This window comes from Gouania willdenowi, chromosome 17 (assembly GCF_900634775.1).
Source record: "Gouania willdenowi chromosome 17, fGouWil2.1, whole genome shotgun sequence".
In the NCBI taxonomy this organism is placed as follows: Eukaryota; Metazoa; Chordata; class Actinopteri; order Blenniiformes; family Gobiesocidae; genus Gouania; species Gouania willdenowi.
In genome coordinates, this window is record NC_041060.1 from 16856578 (window position 1) to 16873081 (window position 16504).

General features: G+C 37.8%; 1 protein-coding gene across 4 annotated transcripts in view; it reads left to right on the plus strand.

Moving 5' to 3' along the window:
* dip2cb (disco-interacting protein 2 homolog Cb) overlaps positions 1 to 16504 on the plus strand; it is a 168252-nt gene that overhangs the window by 98679 nt on the left and 53069 nt on the right. For all 4 annotated transcript variants that reach the window (XM_028472397.1, XM_028472399.1, XM_028472398.1 and 1 more), the window contains exons 4-9: positions 236 to 361; positions 4259 to 4603; positions 10474 to 10632; positions 11635 to 11754; positions 13221 to 13418; positions 16075 to 16166. In XM_028472397.1, the coding sequence (XP_028328198.1) occupies positions 236 to 361; positions 4259 to 4603; positions 10474 to 10632; positions 11635 to 11754; positions 13221 to 13418; positions 16075 to 16166 (1040 nt within the window). The remainder of the gene's footprint in view (positions 1 to 235; positions 362 to 4258; positions 4604 to 10473; positions 10633 to 11634; positions 11755 to 13220; positions 13419 to 16074; positions 16167 to 16504) is intronic.

Here is a 16504-nt window from a genome sequence, read left to right on the forward strand (position 1 = left end):
TGGTTTTGGCATCTGAAATGCAGTTTAAGCAACAATTAAATAGTATTCTCGCACACCGTATTTTACCAAATTACCACCTATAATTGTGATAAAAAATTTTAACTTTTTTTCCCCCCAAAGAACCCTTGGATTGAAAAAAGTACAATATGCATTCAATGTTAGTTTATTATAAATAATTAGTTTATTCCTAATCTCCTGTTAATCCACTGGGCTTATTTTGTACTTGTGTTTGCAGATGTCCACACAGAGGCAGTGCAGGCCGCCCTGGCAAAACACAAAGAAAAGAAGATGGCAGTGCCCATGCCCTCTAAGCGTCGCTCACTGGTAGTCCAGACATCCATGGACACCTACACACCACCAGGTAAGAACAGTCAAGTGGATCACTTCAATAACTTCAGTTATTAGAGTCTGCATCTTTACTGACCCAACATGTAGACTATTCCACTAGCACACTGAGGCTAAATATCTCCATTAACTGTAAGTGAGAAAGTGACCAAGTAGAATATCAACATGTGGTCATTTTATCCATAAAACTTGCTGAAACACATTTCATGCTGACATTTCGGTAGATTTTTGGAGATTGTGCTACTGACAAAACTTGCGGTTAACTTCAGGACAAGAGCCATATTTACAAAAGTTTTGAAAAAAACTAATAATAGATGCTTTTATTTTGAAACGGGGATGTTTGATTTTTCCCTTGAAGCCCGTCCCATGATGAGTTTACATTCCGCTCGCAATGCATCATGGGGCGGTAGAATATGAGTAGTGTGCCCACTGTGCATAAGTAGGAAATGTTAACATGTTGTTATCCTGCTGTGTCATTACGTGATGTGTTGTGTTTTGAGAGGGAACTGAGTTCTCTGTGTTCTTCGTTGTGGAGCTAAATAAAGAACTATAAAGAGAATAAACGTGTTTATTCAACTTAAGTTAGCATTAGTAGCAGAGGATGGTTTGAGGATGGCTGCAAACTACAAAATACCACCGAGGTTTGATGAGTCCAGGCCATACGAGTGCTGGAAAAATGAAGTTAACATTTGGATGCGGGTTACAGAACTTGACAAGAAGAAACGAGCACTGGTTGTGGCTTTGGGACTTGAAGGAAGAGCCAGAAAAATCACCATTGAGTTATCTGCGGAGGAACTGGACAATGACGGGATTATTTGCAAAACTGGATGCCATTTTTCTGAAAGAGGAAAAAGATTGTGCGTATGAAGCGTACACGAAAATGTCCCGCTATAGTATACATCCGAGTATTTCTTGCATACTCAATCTTTCAATACTAGCTAGTGTGAACGCACTACATACTCATTTTGACGTCAGGCTTAGTATGAGTAGTACGTTAGTATGACATGTCGAACACAGCCTAAATTACCCCATTGCGTCTCTCTCACCTTTGGTGTGTGAGTAATTCCCAGTGTAAAGTGTCGTTTCGCTTAGTTTGAGCTAACAATTAGCATGTGAATAACTGATGTATAAATATTATAATGTCTTTATTGTGACAACTGTCAGGGAGTGGAATATATTTGGGAGCAAATTAACATTTTGCCGCTGAAGCAAATGTGTTTAAAGCAGCCGTTCTCAACTCGTGGGTTGGGACCCAAAAGTGGGTCGCGGACCTGTACTGGGTGGGTCGCGGACAGCTCTTTAAAATGAATAAATACTTAATGTCTCTCATGTTGGACTTTTCTTTTAACATGTATGCTGTGAAATGCATGTAGCGCAGGAAATTAAATGGTAAATGGACTTGATTTTATATAGCGCTTTATCACCACACTGAAGCAGTCTCAATATATCAGCTCATTCACCCAATCACTCTCACATTCACACACCAGTGGGACAGGACTGCCATGCAAGGCGCTAGTCGACCACTGGGAGCAACTTAGGGTTCAGTGTCTTGCCCAAGGACACTTCGACACATAGTCAGGTACTGGGATCGAACCCCCAACCTCTCGATCAGAAGACGACCCTCTACCACCTGAGCCACGGTCGCTCAGTTATAAAGATTTATGTTTTGAAAATGATTATTTATGTGTTGTTTTCAACAGCTTTTTTTTGAAAACCTAGATTTGGTTGGTTGAATTCTATAAAAGTAGGTCACAATTTAATAACCGTGGCAAAATGTGGGTCCCAGGGCAAGATCAGTTGAGAACCCCTGTGTTAAAGTATGCATTATTCATTTGATCAAAGCGACAGTGTAAAAGCATTTACAACTTAATCAGAGATTTTAGATTTTTTTTTCTTCCTTTTTTAAATAAATCATTTGATTGATATATTGTCCACTTTTGGACAACTTTTTTATTAAACTGTTATTTTGTCCACTTCTTGCACAAAGCAATAAGGGGCTCTGAGACACAAATACAGGCAAGAACCAATAAGGACTCACATTTTTTGTGTTTTTAAGCATACTCATAGATAGATGTTACAAAGAAAAGGGTTAAAAAAAAACATTAAATTCCATACAAAATCAAGACACACAAATGATAACACATAATACACCCTCATGTCCCCAGGGTGCATTAAAGGTACTGACACACACATATAACGCACACACTTGTGCTCCAGCAGTCGCACACACAGTCTGGCTGCCAGTCAGGTTCATCTGAGGACAGCGGAGTCGTGTGTAGCTGAGTAGGATGTGATGCAGTGATAACGGGCAGGAGTAGGGTTATCTGGGGTGTTTCTCCATATAATTGTAAAAGAGGTTTAGGTCAGAAATATGTCTTTAGATGTTAAAACCTTCCATGAAAATAAGGAAATATTTTAATTCTGCAAATTCCAAATAAATAATCTTTCAAATAAATTAAAAAACCTTTTTTTCTTCTTCTGGTAAACATCTTTAAACAATGTGAAACTATGTGGTCAGCAAATACATTTTTTTGCTCAAAGTTCATAAACAATATTCACATACACACACACACACACACCGCAGCAGCACCTGTGTGAGAACTAGGTCAGCCTTTGTTGTTTTTCATATCCCTTCTATCAGTCTCATTATGTCCAGAACCTTATTCAAATCAGACATAAAGTTTTGTGCATGCACTCTCTCTCTCTCTCTCTCTCTCTCACTCACACACATCCAGGTTCATCCACTGCTTTGGCTTGCAAATATAAAACTGAATCACTGACCTACATGTGCTGTGGTATTCCTTTGTGTTTTCTGTTTTGGTTAAGCTGAGAAAAGTAATACATCAAATTAGCTGAACTTTAAAGGGCCCATGTTACGGTAAATCAACTTTTCTGTGCTTTAAACATCATAAAGGGCTATGTGGGCTTCATACACATGCCCAAAGTGTTTTTTTCATTGATTCCCTCAATCGTTAGAGGGTGATTTGCTCCTTTCTTACTGCAGGGTGAGCCCAAACACCTCGCTCCAATTTGATGACGCGTTCCCACTTTGATGACGAATTTGACGCAGCACTGAGCTGGAGAAGCCGCGCCTCCAGGAAGCTCTCTGCCGTGATTGACATGCCTGTAGGAGTCAATGTGTTGCCAGGGTGTACCCCCACCTAGTACCCAAAGAAGGCTTGATACAGGCATCAGCAGACCCACGTGACCCATAAAAGGAGCAAGCGGTTCAGAAAAGAGATATATGGATGTTAAATATTGTTATGAGTTAACGGAGCATCCACTATTTACACATCGTCCTCCATCTTGTAAACATTGCCGTGTGTAAGCTGCTACAACAAGCCAGAGGGTCAAATCTCATTGCGCCCCTTCTCGAAACTTTTTTTTATACTTGATTATATTTTGTTCATCACTGGGTTTTATTTTGCCATTTTTATTATATGGCAAAATTTTGTGCCATAAAATTTGGTTACACCCCTACTATATACCCTAGTAAATTAGTGGGCGACCCAAAATGTAACAAGACAACTATAACTGCTCATTAATGTAACATATACTGTGTGTATATATATATATTTTTTTTTTTTTTTTTGGGAACTTTGTACATTTTGGGTTCAGCATCTTGACCAGTGACATTTTGGGTTTTATTACATTTAAAAAAAATAATAAAAATAACAATTCGGTTCTTGTTACATTTTGGGTCGTTGTTGCATATTGGGCTCTAATGGGCCTTACTAAGTGTTCCAAGATAAGGGTACATATAAATACTGTATATAACACTGCAATATCAGTACATTCTTTGCACATTTCCTCTTATATCACTGCATGTAATTAATTAATTTAATTAAAAATTAATTTAATTAATTACCAAATGTACAAAGGCAAAATTGTAATTATTGGGTTTTTTCTTCAGATACATCTTCAGGCTCAGAGGGCGAAGGTCAGGGCAATGGGGAAGGAGAAGCAGAAGAAGGAGATGGTGAAGAAGAGGATGGAGAAGGCGGTGGAGGAACTTCGAGCCGAGCGGGTAGCCTCAGTATGGAGCACTGGATCAGCCGAGCCATCCACAGCACTTCCTCCACCACCACCACCACCTCCTCCGCGGCATCTTCATCCTCATCCTCCACACACAGCGGGGGCAGTGGAGCAGCCAGCGGCCGGTTGGCGGACGTTCTGGCCCAACACGTCCACATCTCTGCCCAACACCACCACCGCCATCATCATCATCATCATCATCGCCGCCATCACCACAAAACGGGTATGTAGCTGTTCTGAACTCATGTGAGTCATGTCCAACCACAATAAACAAGTGTACACAGACAAAACAGAGTGAATTTAGCGTCAACTAGCCTTACCAATATTGTTTTTTCTTTGTGTTTTTGATGGACTTTGAGTGTCACTAATCACGGTCAACAATCTTTTGACTTAGATTTAGTTTGTGTACTAGTGAAGTAAGAAAATAAATATATCCTGCTGATCTGCATAGGAGAAATACAAACTTTAGCTTAAGGTTAATACGTTACATGTGGTCGTTGTGTTACTAAGTAGTGGTTGTGTTAGAAAGTATAGCCGTGAGAAAGTTAAAAAATTAAGATTTGAGACAAAAATCAACGTACTGTTAGAGCTTAAAAACTGTTTTTCTAGTTAATGATCTAAGAAATGTGTATTTTATTGTGTTCCGATGATGTAGAAGCTGAATCTAAAAGGCTACAAAAGCAAAACCTGTAAAAAAAAATGAGAGCTGAAGAACCACTCAAAGTAGCTTGATTTTTGCACTTTTTATTAGAATGAAGAAATATGAAATATCATGTAAAACTTTTTTAATCTGTTTATTTGATTCCTATTCAAGACACTTTGATAAAAATAACTGTATATTGTGAAAATAGGCTACAAAGTTGTTTTTGTTTTTTTTTTTACATTTTTAGTTGGCGGTGTGCCTTGGGATTTTTTACAATGAAAAGATGTACCTTTGCTCAAAAAAGGTTGTAAAACACTGTACTATAGTCTAATGTTGAGAATCAGTTGAGAAGTACTTGAACACTCATCGTATCTATTTTCAGAGAGACATTTCTAACCCTTTGTTACTTTTAATGTAAACATTAAACAGACGTGTCTTGGCAAAAACATAAAACCGATAATGTGATAACTTCTCTTTCCAGGTGTTTATAGGCTGGGTTTTGTTTATCTTTGGTCTTCTTCCAGGCAACTGGGCGTCTTCTTTGCTTTCCTATCTAATTCTGACAGTTACAACATTCCATTTCATTTCATCATGAAGTCCTTAGAACTTTGCCATCCTGGCAGAGGTTCGTTTGATTTGATGTGTTGCTGATTCCATGTTTATCAGAGAGGAAATCCTTGGCAGTGTGAGCACACGGGGGTCGCTGCTCTGTTTCTCATTTCACTGCTCAAGGCCGAATAAGTGCAAGCCTCAGTGTGTGACCCAGTGTGTGCATGTAGGGATGAATTGTTTTTCCACACAGTCTTCACTCATTTAGCTCTTATCAAAACAGCTCTGCATGCACGATCCTCATCCTCTTTCCTCCACTATTTATGTTTCCCTCTTAGATCATGTTGGACAGTGTATAGTTAGCTCAGGGCTGGACTTTTGGCTCGGCTAGTACTTTTTTTGACACGATGCTGCAATATCTTTGTGAGAATTATAAACTATTCACAGCTTATATTCTTATGTTAAGAAAAATCACCAAATTTGATGTTATTAGCAGAGGTGACAAGTAACAAAGTGCAAATACTTTGTTGCTGTGCTTAAGTCGTTTTTTCTGGTATCTGCACTTTACGTGAGTATTTATTTTTTTTGGCGACTTTTTACTTTTACTCCTTACTTTTTTAAACAAATATCTGTACTTTCTACTCCTTACATTTAAAAAAAAAAAGAGCTTGTTACTTTTAAGACCTTTGAAGATGACGCCACAACGTAAAAAGATGCACAATTTTGTTATTTTTCTGTTTGGCAGGTCCCTTAGTTTTATGGTTAACATTTTCCAGTTTTTAAAGAAACTACGCAGGGTTTAATTGAGTAATTTAATTTGATTTTTTTTTTCTTAAAACATTTTATTTACAAGTTGTATCTCTAATGAGTGCTAAATTATCCAACTATTCATAAAGGGTAACAGATTAAATTTATTTCCATGTACCAGTTTTTTGTACATGTTCTTACAAATGTTAAATCAAAGCTGCTCTGGCCTTTTTTTTTTCTTGACACATTTTATTTACAAATGTTATTTATTACGAGTGCTAAATTCTCCAGGTGTTCAAAATGTAACAGATTTAACTTGTTTCCATGTACTTGTATTCTACAAAAAAAAATCAAAGATATGGAATTTTCTGCTTTAAAAACCTTGTCTTATTATTGAAGGGACATTTGTTTTAATGTTTAACTTAAGCACATTCAGGAACATGCACTTTTTTACTTTTTCGAAGGGTGCTACACAATACTTTTACTCTTACCACAGTCATTTTTTATTCAAGTATCTATACTTTTACTTGAGTACTGAAGACGAGTACGTTTGCCACCTCTGGTAATTAGGGACTCGTTTTGGCAGATATTTGATTTTAAACGATTCAACTAAAAATGAAGTTATCTGTGTTCATAAATATATTTTTTGGTTTAATAAACTTCATTCTGGTTTTGAAGACCCCCGTTGCTTCTTATTCCCCACATACAGGCCTTTTAGATCACCTCTCTTTGAAGAGGAGGAGGAAGAGGCTTGTGCCAGTTGGTATGGTAGAAAATGGGCTGCAGTGCTCCGGTAAGTTATAGATTGGAGCATGGTTGAGAAAAAGCCTAGAATTGGGGTCAGTGACCCCCCATCCCTTGACGTGTGCAAGGATGTTGGATTTTTGAATCGTTCCCCTCGTTGCTTTTATCCTTTGCCATGTGCTTCCTGTTGAAGTTCCTGTATTTTTTTTTTCCCTGCTGAACAAACATGTCCTTCACTGTGTTGTGAAAGTGAAGAGGGAAAATGTTTCAATGCTAACCTTGACAGGAGTAGAATTGAGCTGTGGTTGTCGGTGCATGTAGTCCGAAAAAAAGCTGCTCATACAGCTTTTTGAATAGAGTGGTTGACGAGAAAAGCAACAACAGGTTTTTGAGACGCTCTTCTCCAAGTCAAATTTTGATTATCATGTTGTTTCTTGATGTGCTTAAATTTACGGCATGTGTTCTACAGGATGTCTGTCAGCTGCTTGTTTTTATATTTGCAAAAGTCTTGTGATCGAACACTCCTTCTAAGAAGCTTTTGCCTCATTTATTAGAGGTCGACCGATATATTGACTTTTTTCAAGATCGGCCATCAGCCAAAAAATAATAATTATATTTATATATATATATAATTTTTTTGTTTTGTTTTTTTAACCATCACCAGCCCTCCCTAAGGAAGCATTAGAAACACTTTATTATAGGGAGGACATAAAAGGAGAGGGCAATGTTACACCTAAGTGAGGGGGAGGGGAACAGGGAGGAGAGACTCAAGGTAGGTAATGGAAAGGGTGGGGAAGAGTTGATTATTTCAAAGTGAGAGTGAGATGTGATGTTGTGCATATGAAGCTTAGGTATAATGGTATTGGCTGTGAACAGAGGGTTATACCTAAAACATGTATTTAGTTTAAACCGACTACTTGTATATTGTTGTCAGGCTACTTACCCGTACTGTACTTTTTCTTTTACTTGGTTGTGTACGAGTATATTTTAAGTTCAATAAATATAACGAGTTCTATTAGTGTATTTAATTTAATTTCTAATATATACATTTATATCATAAGTTATATCAGAGTGTTTCAACTGTCTTTTATAATCAATGTGCTTTAAAAAAAATATATATATATCGGCTTCAAAAATCGGCTTTAGATATCGGCCATTGGCTGAAATTTTTTTTTTTTAAACCTTTAAAAATCCCATATTGGTCGACCTCTATTATTTTGAATAGATAAAATTAAAGAAACTCATGAAAGGGAATGTCTCACGCACTAATTATACTTAAATAAATCCCCATGCCATGAATGACAACCTGCTCTACAAAAAGCAGGGGGTACCCAACATGGTTCAATGTCTGAAGAGACTTTAAAGATATTTACGCTTTATTTTCATTGTAAATGTAGCTGCCAATGACATTGAACCCACTGGGATTTTATTGTTACAGAGTCTTCCTGTCATGTGCTCTAACACTCCTGAGGAAAACTGTCCAACAGCCCAGCTAAAGGCTTCTACGTGTCATCCATCAAGTGTCTCTAAACTCTGAGGCTTAGATTTTCTTTGTTTGTTTCACTGCAGTTTATTTTTAATTCCTTCTGACAATCGAGGCGAGGTATAAAAATAAAAAAAGGGCTGGAATTGCATATTTCTGCACATATTTCTTTCAAAAAGAACCTTTTAGTTTAGTATGAACGTCGGAGGACTTTAGGATGATCAGCCTGTGACTAAAGGCTCTTTAGTTATAAGGATCATCTTATAACTGCCAGGTGAAACTTCACAAAGTGATGGACTGAAGTAGTGTGATGCCTTTTATCTTCCTGTTTTCAAACGCAACAGTGCGTCATCTTGGGAAGCTAAGAGGGAATATTGGAGCAGGGGAGCGAGGTTTTGCATTTAAATCATATAAAGTACGGTAGTGTGTCTATTTCTCTGAGGGTGTTTAAGATGCACACCGAAGGACTGTTTCTGTGCTGTCGAGTGAAAATGTGCTTTTCTAAGCATCCAGCAGTACACAAAGAACCGTGTAGCGATGGGCCCTGGGGATAAAAAAAATCTATTTCACATGCAACAAATGTAAACGCAGCGCTAACCCTATAGAAACGCAGACACACACTTAAACATGGCAGTACGTACGCCTGAAAACACACCGTGTATTAAACTGAATTAGGTCCTTTGATTATTTTCAGGCAGACACTGACACACCAGCCATCTATCTACAGTATGCACAACCATTTTGATTCAACACACATCTTTGCTAACATCACTTTGTAGTCTGAACATTATTAGTAAAGAATTCTCTTGATAGAGCTTGAAACACAGATTGATGTTGATCTATATCCCACAAACAGGACTTTAGGCCTACTAGCCCATGGAGTTCTATGCAAATTTTATAGTCGATAGCCAGAAACGCCTATTGGTGTGGTGCTATTCCGAACCAAATGATTTTTGATTTAGGTGTTTTTTTCTGTTTTAGTTCTGTAGAGTTGTTATCATGGTTATTTATGGTAAATGTCACTTTAAAATTCATATATTTCAAATCACCTCGCACCGCAAATCTGGTGACAATTGGATCAAACTTATAACTGTGATTAAAAAACATTGATGCATTTGATTCCTACGGAAACGTATTTTCTTCACTTGAAAAAGAAATCTGTTTTTTCTGAATATTTTATTTTTTTGGTCTGTTTCTTTCAGTTTTTCTGACTACCGCTACTTTTTTTCAGTTTTTCGGAGTCATTCAGAGAAAACTAATTTGCATGAAAAACAGAAAACAATTTGTTCCAAAAACCTGAAAAAAAAAAAAATAGCTCGAAAAACAAACAAAAGTTATTCAGAAAAAAACTGTTTTGTTTTTCAAGTGAATGCAATACCCCTCCATAGATGCCTTATGCTATGGGTCTCTGTGGAGAGTAAAAGTGTTAAGATGAGTTGTAAAATTGGAAAAACTAACACTCCTTTGTAATCCATCCTATGTGATTTAATATGTGTCCTGTCAACAATACTAACAAAGGCAGAATTTGCATCTGGTAGCATTATTGACGATATATAAACATTTATTTAGTAATAGAACATTTTATATACAGTACATTAGAAAGAAAAGGAAAAAAATGTGATTAGACTATATCTATATATGACATCTGATGAACTTGTATTAATCTCAAGCCCATAGCATAATAGTCAACCTTATTTATTTATTTATATATTAAAAACATTTGCTTTATTAGGAAATACTGAAATACAGTGAGGACGGTTCTCATAAAGAGAAAGAATGGGTTCAGGTTTGCTCACACACATAATAAGCTGAATACAATACCATGTCTCACTCTTTCACCAGCTCACTTTTAAAATGTGTTGGATTTAGAGGAACTGTGTTGTGTTGTTTTGTCCTCAATGATCCCCTTGTTTGCTAATTCCCCCAGAGAACCACTCTGCCCCTCCAGATGTCACAAGCTACACCAACATCACTGCCAACACCACAACTGATGGCATCCAGGTGGATAAAGCCCCAGGCGCTGGCACCACAGCCCAGAAACAGACGCCGAAATACGGCAACGCTGAGCTGATGGAAACCGGAGATGGTGAGATAATGCTGGGAAACAGCCAAAGTATGAGTGGGAGATGAGTTATCAGTGGTACATGTCTTTCTATCCATTTGAAACTCCCAGTTTTTGATAATAAAAGTCTGCAAATGTTGGTTTTATTACTATTATTGTTTGAGACTCAAAGAGAAATATTTGGCTACTCCAACGTAAGAGAAAACCAGATTATTTCAGGTTTAAAAAAAACCCCAAAAACTATCAGATATAATCTCGCTTTTCTCTGTTTGATTCCAAACATAATGTTCAGTTTGTGTTTGGTCTCCTCAAGTCAAACCTTCTCCCCGTTCTTGTGAGCGTTCATATCTCGTAGATAACGCAGACATCAGTAGAAGTCAGACAGCAGCAGTCCAACCTAAAACTAAGAAGAGCCACAGATGTTCAGCACGTCTTTGTTACGCTCCATGATTTTACGCTCGTTACTGGAACTGATGGAGCTGCCTTTACTGTCCGCTAAAACAGATGCTAAAGTAATCCTGTGCTGATATACTTTTTAATGTTTGACTTATGTCATTACTCTTTGTTGGCTTTGTTTACATCATACGCTTCACCTTGGTCTTGGAACAGTTTTCAAAATAAATTCCTTACAGCTTCAGTATTTTGTTCCTCTGGCTCAATCAAAAACACACTTAAAGGATGGTTAACAGAAGAGTGCAACTGCTATTCATCAACTGGGTTTTAAACAGTTTGATGACGCGTTTGGTTTTATTCTGTCCATTCTTTTTATTATTACTATTATTATTATTATTACTGTGCCAGTGTGCCTCTATCTATCTCAGGGGATTTTCTGGTAAAATAAAGGTTAAAATAAAAATGATTAAAAGGATGAAATTTAAGAAAAACAAATAAACAGATCTCATATGGGATTTTGTAAATCAGTTGTTTATTTCCCCAACAGTCACACATGTTCCCACTACTCGTTCACTTCACTACTTCTTCTTGTTTAATGCTGTACACTTAGATTAAAAGGCTTGTACTTCACAGGTGTCCCTGTCAGTAGCAGAGTTTCAGCCAAAATACAACAACTCGTCAACACTTTGAAGAGACCAAAGCGACCGCCATTACGGGAGTTCTTTGTGGATGACTTTGAAGAGCTTCTCGAGGGTAACAACTCTGGCTTTTATTCTCTGAGCCTGTAGAGTAAAAAGTGACACATGTTGTCTTCTCCCGTCTATTTAAGGATTTTTAGATTTTCACTTGTTAATCAGCTGGTGTCATTCACAGTATGTACAAGGCAGGGGTTCAATTCCATAGGTTCAATGTGTACTCAAATATCGAGGTTGACACTTATAAACAATGTCAAAGGCAAGGCAGATTTATTTGTATAGCACACGTCATACACAAGGCAACGCAATGTGCTTTACATGAGCAAAAAGTGCAACAGACAACAGCTTAAAATCAATAAGAACATTAAAGTCGGCCACAAAACATTTGAAATCATCAGTAATAACATTTAAAATCATCAACAACAACCTGACAAAAAAATCCCCCTCTCAATCATACACAGTAGATTAAAAGAATGCCTATATCTTTGATTTAAAAATGTTCACATTAGATGCTGACTTCAGCTCTGCTGGCAGTTTGTTCCACTTCTTTGCAGCATAACAACTAAAAGCAGTGTCACCATGTTTACTGTAAACTCTGGGCTCCACTATCTGACCTGTGTTCATAGATGTGAGGGACCTGCTGGGTTCATACCTGACTAATACCTCACTGATGTATTCTGGACCAAACCCATTCATACATTTATACACCAGCAGCAGAACTTTAAAGTCTATTCTGAGGCTGACTGGGAGCCAGTGTAAAGACACCTAATTACTTTGGCATCATCTATAAATACACAAAATGTATTTGCCTGTTAAAGCACTTGTTTTGTGAGAACATGCATAACAAATTTAATGATTGCTGACCTTCATCATGGCTGCATACTATTGCAGTCCCAAATTGGAATTTGCACATGATAATTATCAGTGCATTATTTAAATTATTTCAAATAATAAGTAATTTCTTTAATCCTATTGAAGCTTCATGAGTTATTAAACTCCTAGTCTGGTTTAGTAACAGTGTTTCCTCAATCTGTGGAGTTCAGTACATTTCTGATCCTTTTAGCTTTTTGGGAAGACTCCACGCTGAGTTTTGCAGCCTCTCTGCAGTGACACAGCAGAATCGGAATGTCTTCATCTGTGTTCAGTATCAATCGCTGCAAAGCCAGACACGCGTTCATAATTCAGGCTTGAATTGTAAATGGTGGAAAGAGTGACTTTGATTCTGCATTTCATTAAAATTTCATTTCCAGAGTATTATTGCTTGATTTCTGTCTTATTAGCATTCTGTGTGATGCAGCAGCTAAAATATGCTGATCTTTTATGTATTGTGCAACTTACGGTGTCATCATTAAATGGATAATTCAAGTAGATAACATTTTGGAAAAAAATCTGTTGTCAAAAAGGAGTCCATTAAAGGAAAGCTGGTATTACTCTTCTATCATGGGTTTTTGTATCTTTTAAACTTCTTGTTCTTATCTTATACATTATATATCTATATTTATGTGATATCTTCTACAATTCCAGTCCAGCAGCCAGACCCTAACGTTCCCAAGGCTGAGGGAGCCGAGGTGGTGACCATGGCAGGGGAGCAGCTCGGTGTGGTGACCAACTGGCCCCCGTCTCTGGAAGCAGCTCTGCAGAGGTGGGGAACCATTTCTCCAAAAGCCCCCTGTCTCACCACCATGGACACTAACGGGAAGCCGCTTTATGTCCTCACCTATGGTAAGTCCACACTGAATAACGTGTAAAACAAAGTTTTAACTCTAATATAACATGCAACATACACTGATTCTCAAGGTTTTTGTTGGTGAACTGTGAACTTTTATGAATGCTAACCAACCTGAATGCTAACGAGAATCAAAGTGTATGGATATGTGTTTAAATCATCAATATATCTCTACAAATTATCATTCACCACAGAAGAAATCTAATAGCAAATATGATTTCTGAAACAAATGTTGCAAACATGGGTTAGACTAAATGGAAAAGTAATGCAATGGTTTGAGTCCTACTTGGAAAAGCAAAGTTATTTTGCAAGCATTGAAAACTTTGAATCTGACTAATTACCAATGTCCTGTGGGGCTCCTCAGAATGGGCAACCGGGGCTCAGGTGGTAGAGGGGGCATCTTCTGGTCCTGAGGTTGGGGGTTCTATCCCAGGGCTATACCTTTCTATGTGTCCTTGGGCAAGACACTAAACCCTAAGTTTCTCCCAATGGTTGATTAGCGCCTTGCACACTCTCCCATTGGTGAGTGTGAATGAGACTTTGAGACTACCTCAGCGGTTATAAAACACTATATAAATGAAGTCCATTTACCAGGGCTCTGTTCTTGGATCCCTTCTGTTTAGCCTTTACAGTATATGCTTCATTTAGGTCAGATTCTACAAAATTTTACACACAGCACATTGAATGAAATGCGCTATACAAATATATGTGCCTTGCTTTGCATTGAGCTCTCCAGTTCCATGTTCCACATGTCTGCGGGTTAATTTCATCACTTCAACAGAACAAGGCCTTTTATTTACAAATGCAGGGAAAATAAATTAGAATCCAGAGGCCGTAGAAAAATTCTGCTGCTTTTCGTGGATATTTTGTGAATTTAGAGTCAACCCTTACTGAATGAAATGACAGTATATCAGTGCATCATGGGTCTGAAGTTCTGGAAGGTTAGTAGGTCAGTGTGTTTGACATGCTATTCTGTAGGAGATGTGGCTTAATGCAGCTTTCCCTAAAAACATGCATCAAAACAACCTTGCAATCAGCAGGTGAGACGTCTAAATATTATTGCGGTTATTTTGGTCATGTCACTGTTGTAAACACTCCGCACCCCCCGAGGCAGCAGCCCCTCCCGCCCGCTACAGTGAGATGGGCAGCGGGAGGCTTCTTAAACGTACCAGGGCAAAATTAAAGCCGATAATCTCTAATAAGCCTACATTCTGAGTGAACTCATCCTTTAGTAACTCTGTAAGTTGACCATTTATACTGTAAAAGTATTTATGATAAGTGAAGTGATCAGCCAGTTGTCTCCCCTGTCACACACACACACAATTGTTCCCTGGTAATGACGTCACTAGAGCGATGAAGTGATGGAGTGACCAAAAAGCACCACTGTGTTCAAGCGACTCATCACGGGCGATTGGAGTGACTGCAGTCGCTACACCTTTAGTGCTTTAGTCGTAAAGCAGTGCGTAAGTAGCAGCTGTGAGTTTACCAAGGTTTTGAACCTTAATCAGCCAGTGCTGATGTCGGAACTCAATATTTTACTTACTTATTGACACTTACCAGAGCTACAGATAGCATGGTTAGCATGGCTGATTTTGTAGCTTGTGCAGCCACGATGTACAGTATATCTCGATTGCACAAATGATTGTGTGAGTATTGCTATCTATGAGGTGTGAGAAAACAATGTGAAACAACAGCGAAGAGACAGAAGAGACTTTTGTGTAAAACAAAAACAAAAAGTAGCACAAAATAAACTTTCAAACAAATATAATACTCTTGAGTTAATAATGCCTGAGCAGCCTTCTAGCAGCTCTGTTTGATCCAGTGGCATTCATGTGCAGAAGAAGAAAACACACAGGTGTAGGTTTGTGCGTGAATGACTGAGCTTGCTGCCGATGATGAGGTGATTCGAGCGCTCACCAGACTGTGAAATGTCCTCAGCCAGCACTCAGGAGTCTGTCACAAGAGACAAAACATGGTGAGATTTTGTGTTTTGAGGTGTGTGTGTGTGTGTGTGTGTGTGTGTGTTTGATATGCAGTGGTTATTCTCAGCCTTACCCTTTCTCTCCCTGTCTGTATATTTACTTTTCATTCCTGTCGTTTGTCTTTGATGTGAGCCAACAAAAACAGACTTGTTTTGTTCCTTCCTATTGCATTGACATCAAGTCCTGGAAAACAGAGTTTGCTTTGTCCTTAAAATCAACCTTAGACTCCACTGCAAAGAGTCTCATCCAAGAGGCATGGTTGAGAGTAACCACACTGAATTTGTATTAAAAATATATAAATATAAGATATCACATTGTCAATATGTTCAATATGAAGTCCAAACTGCTCTGGGTTTATTTCATGGTGTGAGTTTACCAGACAATGCCCATATTAGTATTTAAAACCCTCGGATTACTGCAGTAATACATCGATTAGCATTTTTTTGATTCAATCCACCAACTTGGGTTATAATTACTAATAATGTGTTTGCCTTAATCATCAGAAAAAGCTCCTCTGACAGTAAAGCAAAGAATTACTATGGTGTGTTTTGGTGGACATGTTGCGAGGAACACTTTTTCTGCCATCTTGGTTTCCGACTTGAATAACAATTCCTAGGGTAGCTCTTGTCTACCTCCAGCATTATCACACATTTTAATTATTGTGTTCTAGGTAAACTGTGGTCCAGAAGTGTGAAGGTGGCCTACAACCTGCTGCACAAACTGGGAACCAAACAGGAACCTCTGGTCCGGCCGGGAGACCGGGTACGTAAAGAATTGTCTTGCTGATGGATTAAGCTAGAGCAGCAGAAAGAAAAGAAAAGGTTGAAAGTGGAGTATATTTAAAAGCAAGGTGTGATTTTAGAAGTACGATAAACTCCGAGGGCCGATTTTAACATGGCAAGGAGCAAATGTCCAAATTCTATATTATATATATGTTATTTGAAGTTATGGCTTTAAACTGTTGCTCATAGACCTAAATTAAAATTTTAAAACTGCTCATTTGTGCATTATATCTTGAAGTTTTTATTCTTTATGGTTTTAAGCAAAAAAAAAAAAAAAAAAAAAAAAAAAATCATTTTTACTACATTTTATAATTGTAA